Below are 19,840 nucleotides of genomic sequence, written 5' to 3' on the forward strand. Positions count from 1 at the left end.
CTGAACTAGAACTGAACTAGAACTGAACTAGAACTGAACTAGAACTGAACTAGAACTGAACTAGAACTGAACTAGAACTGAACTAGAACTGAACTAAAACTGAACTAGAACTGAACTAGAACTGAACTAGAACTGAACTGAACTGAACTGAACTAGAACTGAACTAGAACTGAACTAGAACTGAACTGAACTAGAACAGAACTGAACTAGAACTGAACTAGAACTGAACTAGAACTGAACTAGAACTGAACTAGAACTGAACTAGAACTGAACTAGAACTGAACTAGAACTGAACTAAACTGAACTAGAACTGAACTAGAACTGAACTAGAACTGAACTAGAACTGAACTAGACTGAACTAGAACTGAACTAGAACTGAAACTAGAACTGAACTAGAACTGAACTAGAACTGAACTAGAACTGAACTAGAACTGAACTAGAACTGAACTAGAACTGAACTAGAACTGAACTAGAACTGAACTAGAAACTGAAACTAGAACTGAACTAGAACTGAACTAGAACTGAACTAGAACTGAAACTAGAACCTGAACTAGAACTGAACTAGAAACTGAACTAGAACTGAACTGAAAACTGAACTAGAAATGAAACTAGAACTGAACTAGAAACTGAACTAGAACTGAACTAGAACTGGAAAATAGAACTGAACTCAGAACTGAAACTAGAAACTGAACTAAGAACTGAACTATAACTGAACTAGAAAATGAACTAGAACTGAACTAGAACTGAACAGAGAACTGAACTAGAACTGAAACTGAGAACTAGAAACTTGAACTGAACTAGAACTGAACTAGAACTGAACTAGAACTGAACTAGAACTGAACTAGAACTGAACTAGAACTGACTAGAACTGAACTAGAACTGAACTAGAACTGAACTAGAACTGAACTAGAACTGAACTAGAACTGAACTTGAACTAGAACTGAACTAGAACTGAACTTGAACTGAACTAGAACTGAACTAGAACTAGAACTGAACTAGAACTGAACTAGAACTGAACTAGAACTGAACTAGAACTTAACTAGAACTGAACTATAACTTAAACTGAACTATAACTAGAACTGAACTATAACTAGAACTGAACTATAACTAGAACTGAACTAGGACTGAACTAAAACTGAACTAGAACTGAACTAGAACTGAACTAGAACTGAACTAGAACTGAACTAGAACTGAACTAGAACTGAACTAGAACTGAACTAGAACTGAACTAGAACTGAACTAGAACTGAACTAGAACTGAACTAGAACTGAACTAGAACTGAACTAGAACTGAACTAGAACTGAACTAGAACTGAACTAGAACCGAATTAGAACTGAACTTTAACTTAAGCTGATCTAGAATTACATACCGCAATATTGCAATAAGTAAAATATTGTTTTGAAAAATATATTCTATTACGCATTTAGTCTCATGCAAACCACTGTACCACACTGTGGCCACACAACAAATTTTCTATATGTATGAGGAAAAAGTATATTAAACTTTCATAGAAAATGTATAAATGAAACAAAACATGCAAAATCGATAAATAGAGAGCGTTTGCAAACAAAACTCAAAAAGTAAAAATAAATGAAAGCAAAAAAATAAAAAATCGAAAAGCTCTGATGGTGGGCGCACTATAAACCAGCAGCAACAAACGTCGTCGTCGTCGAAGCTAAACGCCAAGAGTTAAGCACCAAAACCCTACGTACGTTCTATCTATACAGCCGCCAAGTAAATCAGTTTTCAGTCGCAAAAAGAACGTCACGCGAAATTTAAGTAGAAAAATCTAATCAAATCAAATTTATTTCATTTTAAAAACATTTTCTTATTTATATTTTTTAAAATTTGAAAAATATTAAAAAACACAATCAAAAATTAAAGTTTTTAAATTTTTTCCACAATAAAAAATTTTTATTAAACAGATTTTAAATTTTATTTAAGAGTAAAAAGTGCTAAAATTTTTTTGTATTTTTTTTACGTTTTTATATATGCAAAAAAATAAAGAAAACTATAAATTAAAGCAAAACACAACAACGTATTTGAAAAAGTGCATTAAACAATAAAAAGCAAAAAACTATTATTTATTGATATTTAATAAAGAACGTAATTAAACAACGAATCGAAAAAGAAATTGCGCGTTTTTCACACCAGGAAATTGACGGGTTATTATTTTAACAACCTAACAAACCAAGGACAACCAAAACTAAGGCGTTTTTTATTTGTTTAAAAAACAAATTGCCAAAATTTTATAAATTTCAAACAGCAACAGAACAGCAAAAACTTTAAACAAAATGTCATGGAGATATGCGGTAAGTGTTATCCTCACCACTTTATTTACAACTTTGAATATCCCTGATTTTTAATCTCCAGCTAAAAATAACCTGTCAAATTTCTTTACCTTTCCTCAATCTCCTTCTTTTAGACTTGAAAAATAAAATTCCTGTTCTTAAATCTCTACCACCATTTCCTGTTAATTTTCTTTTTTTATTCTAAATAAAAAAATATCTGATTTTTATCTTTTCCTAACAAAATTTCCTTAAATATTTACTTATTCTAAGCTAAAAATAGCTTTACAAATATTTGCAAAGTGAAAATTTTGTATAAAAATAAATTTTCCAATTTCAATAAATCATCAACAGCAAGCACAGCTGTGTTTTATATACAACAATTTAACTTATGTACTTTATGTACTTTACACAAAAACACATACAATTTGTATATACATATGTTTGTATTTATGTTCTTATATACATCTATATAAATTTTTTGCCATTATATACCTTCAAAAACTGCTGATGACCTTGATTTTCTTTACAATTTCGTTGTTGCTGTTCTGATGACCTAAATTTTCTTTTAAATTATTATTATTGTTGTTGTTGCTGTTTTTATATACAACAACAGAAATGTGTGCACTTGCAACATGTGCAATTTATGTTTAAAATTTCTCGAGAGTAGTTCATTAGAACAACAACTTTAAAATATTTTTATATAAAATGCATTTTATTTCTCAAATTATCAAAATTTTATGCATCATAGAACTAGAACAGAACAAGAACGTAAAAAACAGGACTAGAAAAAAATAGAACAGAACTAGAAGAGAAGTAGAAAAGAACTAGAATAGAACTCGAACAAAACTAGAACAGAACTAGAGCTGAACTAGAACACAACTAGAACAGAACTAGAACAGAACTAGAAAAGAAATAGAACTAGAACTGAACTAGAACACAACTAGAACAGAACTAGAACAGAACTAGAACAGAACTAGAACAGAACTAGAATAGAACTAGAACAGAACTAGAACAGAACTAGACAGAACTAGAACAGAACTAGAACAGAACTAGAACAGAACTAGAACAGAACTAGAACAGAACTAGAACAGAACTAGAACAGAACTAGAACAGAACTAGAACAGAACTAGAACTAGAACTAGAACAGAACTAGAACAGAACTAGAACAGAACTAGAACAGAACTAGAACAGAACTAGAACAGAACTAGAACAGAACTAGAACAGAACTAGAACAGAACTAGAACAGAACTAGAACAGAACTAGAACAGAACTAGAACAGAACTAGAACAGAACTAGAACAGAATTAGAACAGAACTAGAACAGAACTAGAACAGAACTAGAACAGAACTAGAACAGAACTAGAACAGAACTAGAACAGAACTAGAACAGAACTAGAACAGAACTAGAACAGAACTAGAACAGAACTAGAACAGAACTAGAACAGAACTAGAACAGAACTAGAACAGAACTAGAACAGAACTAGAACGGAACTAGAACAGAACTAGAACAGACTAGAACAGAACTAGAACAGAACTAGAACAGAACTAGAACAGAACTAGAACAACAGAACTAGAACAGAACAGAAATAGAACAGAACTAGAACAGAACTAGAACAGAACAGAACTAGAACAGAACAGAAATAGAACAGAACTAGAACAGAACTAGAACAGAACAGAACTAGAACAGAACAGAAATAGAACAGAACTAGAACAGAACTAGAACAGAACTAGAACAGAACTAGAACAGAACTAGAACAGAACTAGAACAGAACTAGAACAGAACTAGAAAAAAACAGAACTAGAACAAACTAGAACAGAACTAGAACAGAACTAGAACAGAACTAGAACAGAACTAGAACAGAACTAGAACAGAACTAGAAACTAGAACGAACTAGAACTACTAACAGAACTAGAACAGAACTAGAACAGAACTAGAACAGAACTAGAACAGAACTAGAACAGAACTAGAACAGAAACTAGAACAGAACTAGATACGAAGTAGAACAGAACTAGAACAGAACTAGAACAGAACTAGAACAGAACTAGAACTAGAACAGAACTAGAACGGAACTAGAACAGAACTAGGGCAGAAACTAAAACAGAACTAGAACAGAACTAGATCTGAACTAGAACTGAACTAGAACAGAACCAGAACAGAACTAGAACAGATCTACAACAGAACTAGAACAGAACTAGAACAGAACTATAACAGAACTAGAACAGAACTAGAACAGAACTAGAACAGAACTAGAACAGAACTAGAACAGAACTAGAACAGAACTAGAACAGAACTAGAACAGAACTAGAACAGAACTAGAACAGAACTAGAACAGAACTAGAACAGAACTAGAACTGAACTAGAACAAGAACAAAATTTATTTTTTTCCGATTTTTTTTTATTTAAAATCTCACTCAGCAATTTCTATTTACTGTCTATACGTATGATTTATATTAATTTATTTATAACACTCATACGCTTAGTATGTCTTTGACTCTTCTTCAATCTCTTTGCAATTTCTTTTTCTTTTCGGAGAAAATTTTAAAAATAAAAAAAGATATCAGTACTATCTGGTTAGTCGATCCGTGTGGATTTTTGGAACTCAATATAGTATTATCTCCCGGAAGCCCGTAAATGATTTTGTATTAAAATATATCATTTTTGTATATGTTTTATCCTTAAATTGGTAGCATTTTGTTTATTTTGGATTCTTAAAAAGAGATAGAAATAGAATAATTGGCATATCTACATATATTGCCCTTTTGTTGGATAAGATTAAAAGCAACAAAGTCAAAAATATTTCGATTTCTCTTCACTCTTCAAAATATTTTATTTATTTTATAATTTAATAACAGATTTTCTGTTTGATTTACTTTTATATAGAGAAGCAAACCTTAAAAATATGTCTTTAAATCTCTGGAGTCTTTATAACGAAAACTAAATAAGAAACAATTTTCAATTTCAAACACTGTGTAATTTTCTTGCAAAGATCTTGAACTACTTTCGATAAAAAAATGTGGGTTACAAAGCATACAAACACAAATAAACCAAACAATTCGGTGGCTTCAAAACACACTTCCATCAATTTCACATACAAAGCAAGTTCTCAAATAAAGAAAAAGAACTGAAAAAATATTTAGAAAAATATGGCAACACTGATGCTGTAAACGTACACTCATGTTGTCACCGTTATTTTACCCTTTTTTATTTTCGAAAAATAAAAATTGAAACAAAAACTACATCTCTTTATTATTTTTACCTTTTTTCCTTCTTTGTAGTTTTATTTACTATTTTCCTATTGTTGTTATTGCTATTATGCATCATATACTGGTTTTTTGTTGTAATCAATTTCCTTTTTTGAATTCTAAAATAATGCAAATTCAAAAAAAGTGTAAAACAATCTCTAGAGAGCAAGTGAGACAGTGTTATAAAATGACAATAAATATTGTTCTTGTTTGTTTTACAATAAATAAAAAAAACTTTTTCGTTGTTGTAAATTACAAAATCGAGGGAACGAGTGTAAAGTATTGTATTGATGACAGGGTTTATTGTTACTGAATTGCTGTAGAGTCGTTTGTCTATTCAACTTGTAGTACAATGCTGATGTTTTGTTAGTAGAGTCAAATTGATGTACCAAGCAGTGGGCAAAATAATGGGATATTAGTTCTGTTTTATTTCAGTTCTAGTTCAGTTCTAGTTCAGTACTAGTTCAGTTCTAGTTCAGTACTAGTTCAGTTCTAGTTCAGTTCTAGTTCAGTTCTAGTTCAGTTCTAGTTCAGTTCTAGTTCTAGTTCAGTTCTAGTTCAGTTCTAGTTCAGTTCTAGTTCAGTTCTAGTTCAGTTCTAGTTCAGTTCTAGTTCAGTTCTAGTTCAGTTCTAGTTCAGTTCTAGTTCAGTTCTAGTTCAGTTCTAGTTCAGTTCTAGTTCAGTTCTAGTTCAGTTCTAGTTCAGTTCTAGTTCAGTTCTAGTTCAGTTCTAGTTCAGTTCTAGTTCAGTTCTAGTTCAGTTCTAGTTCAGTTCTAGTTCAGTTCTAGTTCAGTTCTAGTTCAGTTCTAGTTCAGTTCTAGTTCAGTTCTAGTTCAGTTCTAGTTCAGTTCTAGTTCAGTTCTAGTTCAGTTCTAGTTCAGTTCTAGTTCAGTTCTAGTTCAGTTCTAGTTCAGTTCTAGTTCAGTTCTAGTTCAGTTCTAGTTCAGTTCTAGTTCAGTTCTAGTTCAGTTCTAGTTCAGTTCTAGTTCAGTTCTAGTTCAGTTCTAGTTCAGTTCTAGTTCAGTTCTAGTTCAGTTCTAGTTCAGTTCTAGTTCAGTTCTAGTTCAGTTCTAGTTCAGTTCTAGTTCAGTTCTAGTTCAGTTCTAGTTCAGTTCTAGTTCAGTTCTAGTTCAGTTCTAGTTCAGTTCCAGTTCAGTTCTAGTTCAGTTCTAGTTCAGTTCTAGTTCAGTTTTAGTTCAGTTCTAGTTCAGTTCTAGTTCAGTTCTAGTTCAGTTCTAGTTCAGTTCTAGTTCAGTTCTAGTTCAGTTCTAGTTCAGTTCTAGTGCAGTTCTATTTCAGTTCTAGTTCAGTTCTGGTTCAGTTCTAGTTCAGTTCTAGTTCAGTTTTAGTTCAGTTCTAGTTCAGTTCTAGTTCAGTTCTAGTTCAGTTCTAGTTCAGTTCTAGTTCAGTTCTAGTCAGTTCTAGTTCAGTTCTAGTTCAGTTCTAGTTCAGTTCTAGTTCAGTTCTAGTTCAGTTCTAGTTCAGTTCTAGTTCAGTTCTAGTTCAGTTCTAGTTCAGTTCTAGTTCAGTTCTAGTTCAGTTCTAGTTCAGTTCTAGTTCAGTTCTAGTTCAGTTCTAGTTCAGTTCTAGTTCAGTTCTAGTTCAGTTCTAGTTCAGTTCTAGTTCAGTTCTAGTTCAGTTCTAGTTCAGTTCTAGTTCAGTTCTAGTTCAGTTCTAGTTTAGTTCTAATTCAGTTCTAGTTCAGTTCTAGTTCAGTTCTAGTTCAGTTCTAGTTCTAGTTCAGTTCTCGTTCAGTTCTAGTTCAGTTCCAGTTCAGTTCTAGTTCAGTTCTAGTTCAGTTTCTAGTTCAGTTCTAGTTCAGTTCTAGTTTAGTTCTAGTTCAGTTCTAGTTCAGTTTAGTTCAGTTCTAGTTCAGTTCTAGTTCAGTTCTAGTTCAGTTCTATTTCAGTTCTAGTTCAGTTCTAGTTCAGTTCTAGTTCAGTTCTAGTTCAGTTCTAGTTCAGTTCTAGTGCAGTTCTATTCCAGTTCTAGTTCTAGTTCTGGTTCAGTTCTAGTTCAGTTCTAGTTCAGTTTTAGTTCAGTTCTAGTTCAGTTCTAGTCAGTTCAGTTCTAGTTCAGTTCTAGTTCAGTTCTAGTTCAGTTCTAGTTCAGTTCTAGTTCAGTTCTAGTTCAGTTCTAGTTCAGTTCTAGTTCAGTTCTAGTTCAGTTCTAGTTCAGTTCTAGTTCAGTTTAGTCAGTTCTAGTTCAGTTCTAGTTCAGTTTCTAGTTCAGTTCTAGTTCAGTTCTAGTTCAGTTCTAGTTCAGTTTCTAGTTCAGTTCTAGTTCAGTTCTAGTTCAGTTCTAGTTCAGTTCTAGTTCAGTTCTAGTTCAGTTCTAGTTCAGTTCTAGTTCAGTTCTAGTTCAGTTCTAGTTCAGTTCTAGTTCAGTTCTAGTTCAGTTCTAGTTCAGTTCTAGTTCAGTTCTAGTTCAGTTCTAGTTTAGTTCTAATTCAGTTCTAGTTCAGTTCTAGTTCAGTTCTAGTTCTAGTTCAGTTCTCGTTCAGTTCTAGTTCAGTTCCAGTTCAGTTCTAGTTCAGTTCTAGTTCAGTTCTAGTTCAGTTCTAGTTCAGTTCTAGTTCTAGTTCAGTTCTCGTTCAGTTCTAGTTCAGTTCCAGTTCAGTTCTAATTCAGTTCTAGTTCAGTTCTAGTTCAGTTCTAGTTCAGTTCTAGTTCAGTTCTAGTTCAGTTCTAGTTCAGTTCTAGTTCAGTTCTAGTTCAGTTCTAGTTCAGTTCTAGTTCAGTTCTAGTTCAGTTCTAGTTCAGTTCTAGTTCAGTTCTAGTTCAGTTCTAGTTCAGTTCTAGTTCAGTTCTAGTTCGGTTCTAGTTCGGTTCTAGTTCAGGTTCTAGTTCAGTTCTAGTTCGGTTTCTAGTTCAGTTCTAGTTCAGTTCTAGTTCAGTTCTAGTTCAGTTCTAGTTCTAGTTCAGTTCTAGTTCAGTTCTAGTTCAGTTCTAGTTCAGTTCTAGTCAGTTCTAGTTCAGTTCTAGTTCAGTTCTAGTTCAGTTCTAGTTCAGTTCTAGTTCAGTTCTAGTTCAGTTCTAGTTCAGTTCTAGTTCAGTTCTAGTTCAGTTCTAGTTCAGTTCTAGTTCAGTTCTAGTTCAGTTCTAGTTCAGTTCTAGTTCAGTTCTAGTTCAGTTCTAGTTCAGTTCTAGTTCAGTTCTAGTTCAGTTCTAGTTCAGTTCTAGTCAGTTCTAGTTCAGTTCTAGTTCAGTCTAGTTCAGTTCTAGTTCAGTTCTAGTTCAGTTCTAGTTTCAGTTCTAGTTCAGTTCTAGTTCAGTTAGTCAGTTCTAGTTCAGTTCTAGTTCAGTTCTAGTTCAGTTCTAGTTCAGTTCTAGTTCAGTTCTAGTTCAGTTTCTAGTTCAGTTCTAGTTCAGTTCTAGTTCAGTCTATTAGTTCTAGTTCTAGTTCTATCAAGTATATATTCTAGTTCATATTCTAGTCTACAGTCTAGTCTATAATATGGAATATAACCTAATCTATATTATATCAATTAGAAATATTAAATTGATAGAGTTCAACGGGCCCATTGTGCAAAGTGTGTTGTAACTTGTAATAATGATTGTTGACAAATCACACTTGTTTTCTTTACACAATGACATACATTCGCACTTTTACACATTTACACTCATGTGTGTATGTAATCATTTACATCTAAACATTTTCTATTGTAGTTGTTTGAAATGTTTTTCACTCTGTCGTTATATGAACTAACATGCATAAGTTTGTTGAATGCTTTTAAGTTTGTTTTAATGAAACTTTTAATTGAAAATTAATTAGACATTTATTAGAATATAATAGAAAATAGAAAAAAGAAGAGGAAAACTTTACATGTAGTACAAGTGAGTGCATGTGAGTGACACAATTTGTACTTGTTAGTTTTCCATTTTGACCCTGTGGAAGTTTGTGGGATTATGGAGGTGGAAAATGTTTTTTGAACCAAGGATTTTGTTACTGATGTAAATTAAACTTGTAGTTTTGTAATTTAGGGTCAAGGAAATTTGCCAACATAATTTTATGTTGTACGGAATTTTTTTTTTTCTTCTCTTTTTATAAATTATTCTATTTTTTGTTGTTAGAATATAAAATAAAATATATTTTCTATATTTTACGTTAGCAGGAAATGAGGCTTTGAAAAATTATCACAAAAGCCTTGAAATTTCTTTAGGAATATTTATCTTGGAGGATAGAATTTAGGCATTTTGGCACAAAACCAAAAATAATAAAATGATAGGTGTTGTAAAGCAATATTTTACAATTTAATTAGATTTCAATAAATAGATTTAGTTGGGTTTACAATAAAAATGAAATTTATTACTTTGAAATTTTAACACATATTATTGACAAGCAAACTAAATTATACATTGTCTGTTAATTTTCCCATTAGACATAAGACCATCTGCAATATTAACTCCATAATTTACTCATCCATATATTAAAGAAAGTGGTTGCCCCTTCAATACAAAAAAATTTCAAACAACATTTTCAATATTATTGGCATGTTCACTAGCGGGGTAATCAATTTAAAAGAAAAACAACTGCAGCAAAACAAATTATTGCATATTCATATGCAAACTGTTTAATCAATAATCCAAGACATGAAGAAAAAAAAAAACTTAATAAATATTGCAAGTATGTTGAGACATTTTTTCATACACATCGAATACTCGACATATTTACAAGCATTTTTACAACTTTGTAAAAAACATGAAAATGTTTGCATGTGTATGAGTAAGCATGCAAATGTATGCATAATCGTGTTCTATTAATTTAAAAAAAAAAAAAATAAATAATTGACAATTCTGTCATTTCATATTCAACGACTAACGAATGTACCAATGCACATTGGGTTTATAATTTGTATTATTATTTGGGTGGTTCATGATTTCTACTCTAGTTTATAGTCGAGACTAAAATCTAGTATATATTCTCGAATATTGCCTCATTTATTGTCTTTACTATAGTCAGTTTTATAGACTCGACTATATTCTGTTCCATCGACTGTTGTCTAGACTCAACTATAGTTCAGAGTAGGTTTCTATAGTTGAAACGAAAAGTCGAATTTTCGATTTTTCGACTTTTTGCATTTAGTTAAAAGTCGACTTTTCGACTTTTTGCATTTTATGAAAAGTCGATTTTTCGACTTTTTGCATTTAATTAAAAGTCGACTTTTCGACTTTTTCTAATTTTTTTCGATTTTTTTTACTATTTTTGACTTCTTTTGACTTTTTTCGAGTTTTTCCGACTATTTTAGAGTTTTTTACTTTTTTCCACTTTTTTAAAATTTTCGACTATTTTTTACTTTTTTCTACTATTTTCGAGTTTTCGACTTTTTCCAACTTTTGTCGACTTTTTCCGACTTTTTTCGACTTTTCGATTTTTTACGACTTTTCGACTTTATTCGGCTTTTTTCGACTTATCGACTTTTTTCGACTTTTCGATTTTTATTTACAAAGTCGACTTTTCGACTTTTTTCAACGACGATAGTCGAGTTATCGACTTTTTTGGAACAAAATAGTCGACTTCGACTTTTTTCGACAAAAAGTCGATTGTTCGATTATTCGAAAGTCGATTTATAGAACCCTAGTTCAGAGGCTTAACAAATTTAATCTGGTCTGTTCTAATGAGTTGTCAATAGTCCATTGACTAGTCTCGACTATAGTATTGACTAAGTTCTAGTCCCGTATATAATCTGGTTTATAGACTTGACTATAGACAGTTCTAAGGTCTCAACTACAGACAATCGATTATACTATTCTCTCATCCATAGTATTGCGTATAGTCTGGTCTTTTGACTTAATAATAGTCTATTGAATTTACTGTAGTCTGGTCTTTAGTCTCGATTATAGTATTGACTTAAGTTTAGTCTATTGTCTCGGTTATAGTCTGGTTTATAGACTCGACTATATTTATGTATAAAGTCTGTTCTAGAAACTCAACTATAGTTAATAGATTCTGCTGTTCTGTAGTCTATAGTCCCCATTAAGACTGGTCTAAAAACACAACTATAGTCAATTTAAAGGACTCAACTATTGTCATTAGATTCTACTATTATGTGGTCTATAGTCTAGGCTAAAGTCTGGTTTATAGAATCGGCTAATATCAATTGCACAGCCTCTTCTAAGCAGTCATCTAGTCAGTAGTTACGGCTATAGTTTGGTGTATATTCTCCACTGTAGTCTAGACTATAGTCTCAACTGTAATTCTCGACTGGTCTATAGCCCCGCCTACATACTCGATCATAGTCTGGTCTATATTTATGTTTGTAGTCTGGTATATGGTGTCGACTTAAGTGTGGTCTAAAGCTTCAATTATAGTCGAATACAGTCTATAGATTCGACTATAGTTTGGTCTATAGTCTGGACTATAATTTGGTTTATATTCTCGAATTTAGTCTGGTCTATAGTCTCGACTATATTCTCAATCATGGTTTATATCGATGTCTGTAGTCTAGTATATAGTGTAGAGTATAATCTGGTCTATAGCTTCCACTATATAGTGTCGACTATAGTCTGGTTTATAGCTTCTACTACAGTCTGGTATATATTTTTGACTATAGTCTGATCTATTGCCTTGACTATAATCTAGTCATTAGTCTCGATTATAGTTTAGTCCTTAACTTAGACTTAGTTCTTGTTTATAGCCCATACAACAAAACCCATTATGATTCCTGTAAACAAACTTCACCCTAATAATATTAGTATTCTTGGCGAAATCTTTTGCATATTTATAGCAATATTTCTCTACATATGTTCTTCTGAATTAAATAAGCTCATTACAGCGAAATGCAAATAAAAACTACAAAAATACAGAAATTAAAATAAATTGCTATTTATATACAAAACTGTTAACATGCTACCATACATTGGCGAACCAAAACAAAAAAACAAAAATAATGTCAATGTCAAAACTATGATTTTTTCTTTTTAAACATTTGCAGCAAATGTCAAAATTAATACATGTCAAAAGTCGTTTTTGAGAGCTATTTAATAAAACAAACAAATTATTGTTACTAATTATAATAAATAATTTTCTATTTTTTTCCAACAAGGCCTTCTGAGTAATCAAAATTTATAAGTTTTTGGAATATTTTAAATTGTTTTAGTTTTTTTAAAGGTTATAAAACTGTACATGTTTTTTATAAAAGTGTCTGTGTTTTATATAAAAAGTTGTGCTCTAAATTTAACTCAAACTATAAATATCTGCTTAGAAATAAAAAACAAGCTTCAAGGATTAATATTTTATAGTTTGTTTGAAAATTATGTTTAGAAAACATGTCCTTTTATTGAGTTTACCTGCTAATAATTTCTTGCAAGTTAGTGAGTTTATTACTGGCATATATGCATACACTTACAAACATATATACATACATACATATGTTTGTATATATACATACATATTTAAAGAAACAAATTTCTATTTCCTTTTTTAGTAATTTGGAATGTAAGTCATAGTAGTACAGTAAAATCTTTATAGTCGAGACTATAGTTTGGTGGGTAGTGTAAACTATATTAATGTCAATACTCTGGACTATAGTTAGGCCTATAGCTACGACTATAGACTGGTCTATAGTCTCGACTACAGTTTGGTCTATAATTACTATAGGACAGATTATGGACTGATTAATATCATAGTCTCTTGACTATAGTCCGGTCTATGGATTCAACTACAGTGTAATCTATGTTAGTGGCTATAGTCTGGTCTATTGTCTCGACTATAGTCTGGTGTTTAGTATGGTCTATGGTCTCGACTATAATTTAGTTTACAGTCTTGACTGCAGTCTGGTTTAATGCTTTGACTATAATCTAGTCTTGACTAAGTACGACTTGGTTTAAATGCTCGACTATAATCAAGAGACTATAGTATAAATCAGTCTCATGACTATAGTCATTGGAATGGAAGTCATTGTAGTACAATAAAAACTATATAGTAGAGACTATAGCTTGTTCTGTAGGCTATATTCTTGTCAATAATCCGGACAATAGTCTAGCCTATATATCGACTATATCTGATCTATAGTCTCGAATATAGACTGGTCTTTAGTCTTGACAATAGAATTGACTAAGGTCTAGTCCCGGATATAGTCTGGTTTATGGACTCGACTATAATCAGGTCCATAGCCTATTCTAAAGACTCAATTATAGCCAAGGATTCGACTACTATCTGGTCCATTGTTTTGCCTATAGTCTGCTCTATAGACTGTACTAAAAGTCTGGTCTATTGATTTTACAATTTCTTTCTATTGATTGTACTGTAGTCTGGTCTTTAGTTTCGGCTAGAGTATTAATTAAAGTAAAAGAAAACTATAATCTGGTACATAGCCTGTTCTATAAACCCAACCATAGTCAATAGATTCTTTTATTCTCTGGTCTCCACTATACTATGGTCTATAGCCTCGACTAAATTCTGATCTACTGACTTCAAAATAGTATATAGTCTCGACTACAGTTTGGTCTATAGTTACGACTCTAGACCAAACTATGGACTGATTAAAACTGTAGTCTCTTGACTATAGTCGGGTCTATGGTTTCAACAACTGGTCTTTGTATCGACTATAATCTGGTGTTTAGCTTGATTCTATAGCCTGGTCTATTGCTTTGACTATAATCCAGTCTTGACTATGTATGACTTGGTTTAAATGTTCGACTATAGTTTGGACTATAGTCTGGTCTAGTTTGGACAAATGTCTCTACTAAAGTTTGAAGGTTAGTCTTGATTACAATTTAGTCTATAGTCTCGACTATAGTTAGCTCTATATCCTCGACTTAAATTTTCTTGATAGTCTCGACTATAGTTTTTTCTATAGTCTCGCCTATAGTTTGATCAATTGTCTAGGTTATAGTTTGTGCTATAGTCTCGACTATAGTTTGCTCTATTGTTTCTGCTATAATCGAGTATATATAGCCCTATACTTGGGCTATAGCTTCGACAACAGTTCACTTACTATCTGATCTACAATCTTGTCTATAGTCTCTGGTATAGTCTGGTCTATTATCTCGACTATTTTCTGGACCATAGACTAGTTAATTATGGGTTGTTGAAACTAATCTTACAATAGTCTCGACTATAGTTTTTTCTATAGTCTCGCCTATAGTTTGATCAATTGTCTAGGTTATAGTTTGTGCTATAGTCTCGACTATAGTTTGCTCTATTGTTTCTGCTATAATTTTTCTGCTATAGCCCTATACTTGGGCTATAGCTTCGACAAAAGTTCACTTACTATCTGATCTACAATCTTGTCTATAGTCTCTGGTATAGTCTGGTCAATTATCTCGACTATTTTTTGGACCATAGACTCGTTTATTATGGGGTCTATAACCTCGTCTAATATTCGGTCTATAGTTTCTGCTATAGTCTACTATATAGTATGTTCTATAGTCTGGCTTGATTTACAGTCTGTACTATATTTTTGGTTATTGCCTTGGGTACAGTTCGGTCAAGTAAATATTGTTTATACTTTGGTCTATAATATGGTCTAATCTACTGTGCCGACTGATCTGTGGTCTTGACGTTATTTTGATTAATAGTCTAGACTTTAATTTAGTCTATAGGCTCGTCTATAGTTTGAGCTATAGTTTCAAGTATAGTCGCGTCCATTGACTGGTCTATAGTTTTGTTTACTGTCTTGACTATAGCCCACAGTTTAGTCTATAGTCTTGTCTATATAATAAGTGAAGTCTTGATTCCTTTTTTCATGGTTATACTGTTCTTTACAACAACAACTACCACTACTACTATCAAATAAATAATGTTTGTTGTTGGCCAGGTAAATCAGTTACACATACATACATATATTAGTTATTTACTAAATCAACTTGTATACAAAGAGCAGTAACTCTACTCTATGGGGGCCCTTAAACGACGTTGTCATTTGAATGTATGTAGGTTAACAAGTTTATTCACTTATCGAGTTAAGGCTCTTTTTTTTTTTGCAATATTACAAGTGCTTTTTTTTTGGAAAAATGTTGGTCAGTAGAGCAACAGCGTTTGATATAAAACTACATTAGACAAATTTATTGGCCAAAAGAGTGATTCAGCTAAAGGAAAAGAAAAAAAAAACAAGAAGGAAAGAACTAAATTACAGTATGTAGTAAATGTTTTTGAAATTTTTTGGGCCTTATATGCAAATGGAAATGTTTTGAGTTTTTTTACGTAAAAGGAAATAAAGTAATTTTTATTTAAATTGAATTAAATGAAATGTTATTTTTAGAATACAACAACTTAATTGTAATAAATTTTATTTTTATTCTACATATTTGGTATATATCAACAAATGCGCATTTGTTTTGGTGTTTCCAAAAAAAATTGCATTGTATTTTACTCTTGACTGATTATCGATTATGGGCTGGTTGTTCGGCTGACTAGATATAAGTACAATTGAGTGTAAATGCATTATTAAGGGTATTCACTTACGCTAGCAAATTTTTAAAAAGTTAGAAATTAAGTAAATTTATTTTGAGAAGTGAAAAAAAACAAATATGTATTTTGATTTGTTTGTATTAAACATTTTTGCTGTCTTAAGTAAACACCTTTATTATTAGAAATAAAAACTGTTCTAACAAGTTTAGTTTTTTTGCATCAGCAAAAAACCATATAATGACAACAACACAACTACAACTACAGTAAATAACTACACGTTTAAGACGCGCCCACAATCATCGATTAATTTGTTTTTCAAATTGTTTAGTTTTATTTTTGACGTTTTTCTACAGCAATTTTTCTCCTAAAAACTGCAAACACGACTGATGTTTTCTAGTAATTTTATTGGAAAAAAACTAATGTTTTTGGTTTGCTTGCACTGACATTGACATTCACTAATTAGTGACAATAGTACGATTGGTATTTAACTGTCAATATCTGTTACACTTCCCTGCCGCTACTGTCATTGTAAACATATGTACATACAAATTTTCCTCGCTTTATAGAAACACTTAAATCTGTTAATTAACGTTATTATTATTATATTGTTGCATTACAAAAAAGGTAAAAAATAATTCATTATAATTGTGTAAAAAATGCCGCCTTTATTTTGTTAAAATAACAAATAATAGCAAGAATATTAATTTCTATTTAACAAGCCGACAATTATTTCGAAGGCATTTTTAAATTGTTTTTGAATTTAAATTTTTAATTTATTTATATTTATAAGAGCATACTCATGCATTCAAATAATTTATAAACAATTGCAATGTGAATCAGTTTTGAACTTTGGAATGGGAGTGTTACTATAGAAAAAAAAGCATTTGAAAATTATTTTCCAATTCTTGCTAAACTCTGAACATAATAGAATTTGTATTTAGAGGAAAATGGAAACCAGAATCTTAAATCCTTAATGATTTTTAAATCTATTTTGTTTTCAAATCATTAATCGTTCTAAATACTTGTTTTTTTTATAAAATGAAAGACTATTTAGCTAAACAACAAAAAATGTTGATACAATATTTATATTTAATTTATATGTGTGCTCAGAGATCAGATAAATAAAATTAAACTTGACATTTACTGCAAAATGACAAATTATATGTTAAGAAACAACGTCAATACAGTGAATTATAAAAGTAAATGTACAAATGCAAAATATTATAAAAATTTTCTTTATAAATTCTTTTCTTAAAAATATTGAACAATTTTCTATAAAAAATCAAAAATCTTGAACAATTTTCTAGAGAAAAGTAAATATATTGAAAAATTTTCTATATATTAAAAATTTTTCTGTAAAAAAATTTTAAATATTGAAAAATTTTTTACAAAAAATTAAAAATATTGAAAATTTTTCTAAAGAAAATTTAAAATATTGAACATTTTTCTATAGAAAATTGAAAATATTGAAAATTTTTCTATAGAAAATTAAAAATATTGAAAAAATTTATTAAAAATATCGAAAAATTTTCTATAGAAAATTACAAATATTGAAAAATCTTTTATAGAAAATTTTAAATATTGAAAAACCTTTTATAGAAAATTTTAAATATTGAAAAATTTTCTACAGAAAATGAATAATATTGAAAAATTTTTTACAGAAAATTAAAAATATTGAAAAATTTTTACAGAAAATTAAAAATATTGAAACATTTTTTACAGAAAATTAAAAATATTGAAAAATTTTCTATAGAAAATTTAAAGTATTGAAAAATTTTCTATAGAAAATTGAAAATATTGAAAAATTAAAAATATTGAAAAATTTTCTATAGAAAATTAAAAATATTGAAAAATTTTCTATAGAAAATTAAAAATATTGAAGAATTTTCTATTGAAAATTAAAAATATTGAAAAATTTTCTATAGAAAATTAAAAATATTGAAAAATTTTCTATAGAAAATTAAAAATATTGAACAATTTTCTAGAGAAAAGTAAAAATATTGAAAAATTTTCTATTGGAAATTAATAATATTGAAAAATTTTCTATTGGAAATTAATAATATTGAAATATTTTCTATAGAAAATTAAAAATATTAAAATATATTCTATAGAAAATTAAAAATATTGAAATATTTTCTATTGAAAATTAAAAATATTGAAAAATTTTCTATAGAAAATTAAAAATATCGAAAAAATTTCTATAGAAAAATAAAAATATTGAAAAATTTGTGTAGAAAATTGAAAGTGCTGAATAATTTTCTATAGAAAATTAAAAATATTGAACAATTTTGAATAAAAAATTGAAAATATTGAAAAATTTTTTATAGAAAATTGAAAATATTGAATAATTTTTTTAAAAAATTAAAAATATTGAAAAATTTAACAATTTTCTACAGAAAATTGATAATATTGAACAATTTTCTGTAGAAAATTACAAATATTTAAAAATTTTCTATAGAAAATTACAAATATTGAAAAATTTTTTTACAAAATAAAGACATTCAAAATTTTTATACAGAAAATAAATAATATTGACAAATTTTCTTTAGAAAATTGAAAATATTGACAAATTTTCTTTAGAAAATTGAAAATATTGACAAATTTTCTATAGAAAATTGAAAATATTGACAAATTTTCTATAGAAAATTGAAAATATTGACAAATTTTCTATAGAAAATTAAAAATATCGAAAAATTTTCTATAGAAAATTAAAAATATTGAAAGTTTTTCTATAGAAAATTGAAAATATTGAAAAATTTTCTATAAATAACTCAAAATATTGAAAATTTTTCTATTGAAAATTGAAAGTATTCAAGCATTTTCTATAGAAGCTTAAAAACATTGAAAATTTTTCTATAGAATATTCAAAATATTGAAAAATTTGCTATAGAAAATTAAAAATATCGAAAAATTTTCTATAGAAAATTTAAAATATTAAAAAATTTGCTGTAGAAATTTAAAAATATTGAAGCATTTTCTATATAAAATTGAAACATTTTCTATAGAAAATTAAAAGTATTGAAACAGTTAATATAGAAAATTAAAAATATTGGAAAAATTTTTATAGAAAATTAAAAATATTAAAAAATTTTTATAGAAAATTAAAAATATTGAAAAAATAGAAAATCAAATCTATGAAATTTTAAAAAATTTTGTATAAAAAATGTTAAATTTTGCCATTACTGTTTCTCACTTGCATTTCTATATAATTAAAAAAAATTAAATAAATTTATAACAAATTATGAGTCATCAAAACTGAAATATTTCTATATGCAGGCAATATACATATAATAAATACAAATATGAATAAGAAAAATAAACAATATTAATATATATGTACTTTATAAATGAAATAACAATTTAAAAAATATATTACCTACGTTTTTGCAAAAACACAAAACAATTATTTCACTTTCAAATATTTTAACAGATGATGAAATTTATATTAAATTTATTTGTTTATAGTTTCAACTAAAAAGTGATTATATCAACATAAACATATTTTGCATATAAACAAAAGAATTTTTTTCAAAATATTAATGAAAACATTTTAAATTTTGCTAAATATTAAAGAAAAACACACATACTTGCAAACATAAGTATATAACGGCATTTATACTTCGTAATTTAGAAAAAGCAGCAGAAAAAAATCTATTTAACAAAATGTTGAATATTTTCTCTATGGCGGGCTAATTATAGACAGTTGAATAGCCACACAAAAATAAATAAATAATTAAGAAAAAAATTCTATAGAAAATTAAATAAAATGATTCAATCTTTTGCCTGCCAACAACAAATAACATTTTGGTTTTTTTATTTTGGCCGTCGACGCGTACATTCACACCAACGTGAAATTCTTTCTTTAGCATGAAAATTAAGGTGAAAAAATATAAAAATTTAACCCATTAGCATCGTTTAAGAAAATTTATTTTAATTTTGTGCAAAAAAGAAAGA

The 19,840-nt window shown here is 29.0% G+C and overlaps 1 protein-coding gene across 3 annotated transcripts in view; it reads left to right on the forward strand.

Annotated features, from left to right (window-relative positions):
* Positions 1 to 1,657: 1,657 nt before the first annotated feature.
* Positions 1,658 to 19,840, forward strand: part of LOC119602731 (dual specificity protein phosphatase 13) — a 31,045-nt gene continuing 12,862 nt past the window's right edge. The window contains exon 1 of one of the 3 annotated variants that reach the window (XM_037954412.1): positions 1,658 to 2,312. In XM_037954412.1, coding sequence (XP_037810340.1) covers positions 2,295 to 2,312 — 18 coding nt within the window. In that variant the 5' untranslated portion in view covers positions 1,658 to 2,294. The remainder of the gene's footprint in view (positions 2,313 to 19,840) is intronic. The other 2 variants (XM_037954409.1, XM_037954410.1) reach the window with 2 other exon arrangements.

The sequence above is a fragment of the Lucilia sericata genome, unplaced genomic scaffold (genome assembly GCF_015586225.1).
Source record: "Lucilia sericata isolate MDLA Ls3-8-SP2 unplaced genomic scaffold, ASM1558622v1 Contig000250F_arrow, whole genome shotgun sequence".
Classification (NCBI taxonomy): domain Eukaryota; kingdom Metazoa; phylum Arthropoda; class Insecta; order Diptera; family Calliphoridae; genus Lucilia; species Lucilia sericata.